At 34.7% G+C, this 2841-nt stretch overlaps 1 protein-coding gene across 1 annotated transcript; it reads right to left on the bottom strand.

Annotated features, from left to right (window-relative positions):
- Positions 1 to 458: 458 nt before the first annotated feature.
- LOC120196195 (protein IQ-DOMAIN 1-like) lies at positions 459 to 2222 on the bottom strand. The gene is made up of 5 exons (XM_039198055.1): positions 2154 to 2222; positions 1799 to 2050; positions 1459 to 1686; positions 1228 to 1347; positions 459 to 1079 (listed from the first exon to the last, which is right to left on the bottom strand). The coding sequence occupies exons 1-5, from the start codon at positions 2220 to 2222 to the stop codon at positions 465 to 467; spliced, it is 1284 nt and encodes a 427-aa protein (XP_039053986.1). The 3' UTR covers positions 459 to 464.
- Between the last annotated feature and the right edge of the window lie 619 nt (positions 2223 to 2841).

Genomic DNA, 2841 nt, shown 5'->3' with positions numbered 1-2841 from the left:
CGTATATTATAAGGCATTTTTTGTCACTGAGATTATTTTCTATAATGTTTATCTATGATTATTACTATGTAAATAGTTTTCCAGACAAATATTACTATTTTTTCATATAAATATTACTTTATAAACAATTTTGCAATAACTTTAACATCATTTTTAAATTTAAAAATTCTAACCTTAAAGGAGTTAGTAGAATCAACTGTCATATTATTGATTCTATATTTGGGAAAATATGAAAAGAAAAAAATATATAACATGTTCGAATTATCCCCTCGTGTCTTAACCATATTTTGACAGTATCAAATCTTTTTTTTTTTACATGTCATTGTATGCCCAACACATTTTACCATGTCGAAACTATTCCGGTCGAACACGAATCCGTTGTTCAGACATTTCCGTGACAGAAGTGTCTGTGCTTCATATGTTACATGCCTTCATCATTGTTCGATATTTTCTTCGATTTTTAGTTAAATGGGGGACATATTAACCTTCGGAGGACCAGAAAGTCTCTGACTCCTTGCCAGTGATGGTTGTAATGAAAGTCGTCTATTTGGAGGCTTTGCCGATACCTTATCCGACGTTCCATTGCTAGCCAATCGAGGTCTGCCCCTTGTCGGTGTTTGTGATGAGGTTTTGTTAATAGGATTTGGAGGTGAGCTTTCGAAGATCTCATAGTCCGTCGATGATGATGATGAGGCCCCGATGCTATGTCTCTTATAACTATCGGACAAGTAAGTTCGAGTCGGACTTGGGCTTTGCACTGTTATTTTGCTAGAAGGTAATGAAGTAGAATGTATCTTAGAGGGTGGTGTTGAAGTGGACCGGTGGATTGGTGGTCGAATCGGTTTTGCCGGTGTTGGAGATCGTTTATCGTTATCGTTGTTGGGCTCAATTTGAGACTTTGCTTTAGGGATTCGAGGACCGGTACTCTTACTCGAGCCACGGTCATTGTTATTCGATGTGATTCGAATGTCCCATGGCCGAGCTGCCATCCATCGCTCTAACCAACTCCAACTCCACTCGGGATAATTCTGATCCAAAAATGTTTGATTCACTGGTTTTAAAGGATTCTTCCACGGTCTCTGTTACATTAAAAACCAAATTAAACAGAAGTAATAAAAGCTCGATGAAATCCGATGCATATCCGAATCGGAAGGGAAATCGAAACTTAATGACATATTTCCGGTTATAACAATAATAGTAATATCAATCGAAGGTAAAACCCGAAACCTGGCGACTAAATGAGTAAGCTAAAGCTTTCTCTCTTCGCATTGCTGCTTTTAGTCTATATTGTTCTTTAGCCGCCATTTGCTCCTTCGACTTGGTGCTGACATTAAAATCATCTCCCGTCTGTGAAACAAGTGTTGAAATGATAAAAGAATTCGATCGAATCGAATGGAACCAGACATATTGAACGTACCATATTTCAAATCGGTTTTCGATTTTCATTGAGGAACTTACACTGGATTTCGACCTTTGCGACTCTTTCTCGTGTTTTTGTTGAATCTGCTTTTGGAGTGATCGGTTTTGTTCGGACATTAAAATCTGCCTTGTCCGAACATGCGACCTCACTCGAGCGACCGACCGCATGCATCTTAGCGCTGTCGTCGCCTGCCGTTTTACTGATTGCCCTTCGATTAATGATTTTAACCTCACCAACCCTTTCAAAGCTCGCAATTTCTTCCGAGCCTAAGAACACATGATTGTCAAGAATTTTGAGTCACGATTTGACCTAATCTGAAATTTTCTCAAACCAAAAGTATCATTAATTCCCTAAAGGAAAACGGAAGCATTTCATTACCAAGTATCCTCTAAAATACTTTTGAATCATAATGATAGCTATTTCCTTCCTTGATTTCCTGGGGTGGAGTGGCACCTTAGTAAGGCGGAAAACTTCGACCGCCGCCTGAGTGGCCGCGACCGCCGCCACCATGGTGGTGGCGAGAGCGACGGAGTTGGCATTTTTGCATTGTTCATTTTCTGATTTGATTAACTTGACGCCCTGAGTTCCCTCTTGCGTTGTTGCCCATTTTTTCTTTGATTTTTGAGATTTCTGGTGAAATAAAATGTAATTAAAAAAAAAATTACAAAATTTAAAAAATAAAATCTCTTCAAAAGATCAGAAAATGTAAATAAATAAAGTGATCAAAATTAACCTCATCTTTGTTGGATTCAAGGCTTAAGACTTTCTTCACACTATAAAACCAGCCTCCTTTTTTCCCCATTTCTCAATAATTTCTTCTTCCGATAACAAAAAGAAAAGACCTTTAATCTCCGATCAATGAGAAAGATTTATAAATAGAATATAAAACTCTTCAATTATATTGAAAATAGAACCAAGAAAAAATAACAAAATAACCGAAAACTAATTCGAACCATAAAATTCAGTTGGTTTCTGTTAAACTTAAATCAGTTTTGATTCGTTTATTATTTAAGAACATTCAATTTAATTTAATTCTTTCATTCAGAACTTAAAAACTACAATTATTATAACTAAAATAAATTTTATTTTTATTTAATTTATAATTAATTTTTTAAAACGAAATCAAACATGTTCTCTCTAAGTTGAAAATAAAACATTATCATAATTTTTTATACATAAAAAAATCAATTACGTTAATCAATTGAATTAAACTCCCATTCACAATCATACAAGTTTAATAAAATTGTTTATAGAAATTAAACAACATTAACAAAGATTGACATGAAAAATTACGCAAATTCAAATCATTGAAATTCAATAATTTTTCTCAAGAGATTTGTGCAAAAAGAACAACGAAGAGAGAAAAGAACAGAAAATGTTCAATACCTGGAGCTGAGAAAATTTGTCGATCTCAATTAAAA

The sequence above is a fragment of the Hibiscus syriacus genome, unplaced genomic scaffold (genome assembly GCF_006381635.1).
Source record: "Hibiscus syriacus cultivar Baekdansim isolate YM2019G1 unplaced genomic scaffold, ASM638163v2 tig00117027_pilon, whole genome shotgun sequence".
NCBI classification, from domain to species: domain Eukaryota; kingdom Viridiplantae; phylum Streptophyta; class Magnoliopsida; order Malvales; family Malvaceae; genus Hibiscus; species Hibiscus syriacus.
The sequence above is the reverse complement of the archived record's forward strand: the minus strand, read 5'-3'. Positions and strand labels throughout refer to the sequence as shown.

Excerpts from the sequence above, each read along its gene's own strand:
- LOC120196195 (XM_039198055.1), bottom strand. The coding sequence starts at position 2,222 with ATGGGGAAAAAAGGAGGCTGGTTTTATAGTGTGAAGAAAGTCTTAAGC. Across the intron at positions 1,348-1,458 it reads CGCAAAGGTCGAAATCCAGT|ACGGGAGATGATTTTAATGT; the intron begins GTAAGTTCCTCA and ends CTTGTTTCACAG. Across the intron at positions 1,080-1,227 it reads CTTACTCATTTAGTCGCCAG|AGACCGTGGAAGAATCCTTT; the intron begins GTTTCGGGTTTT and ends TTAATGTAACAG.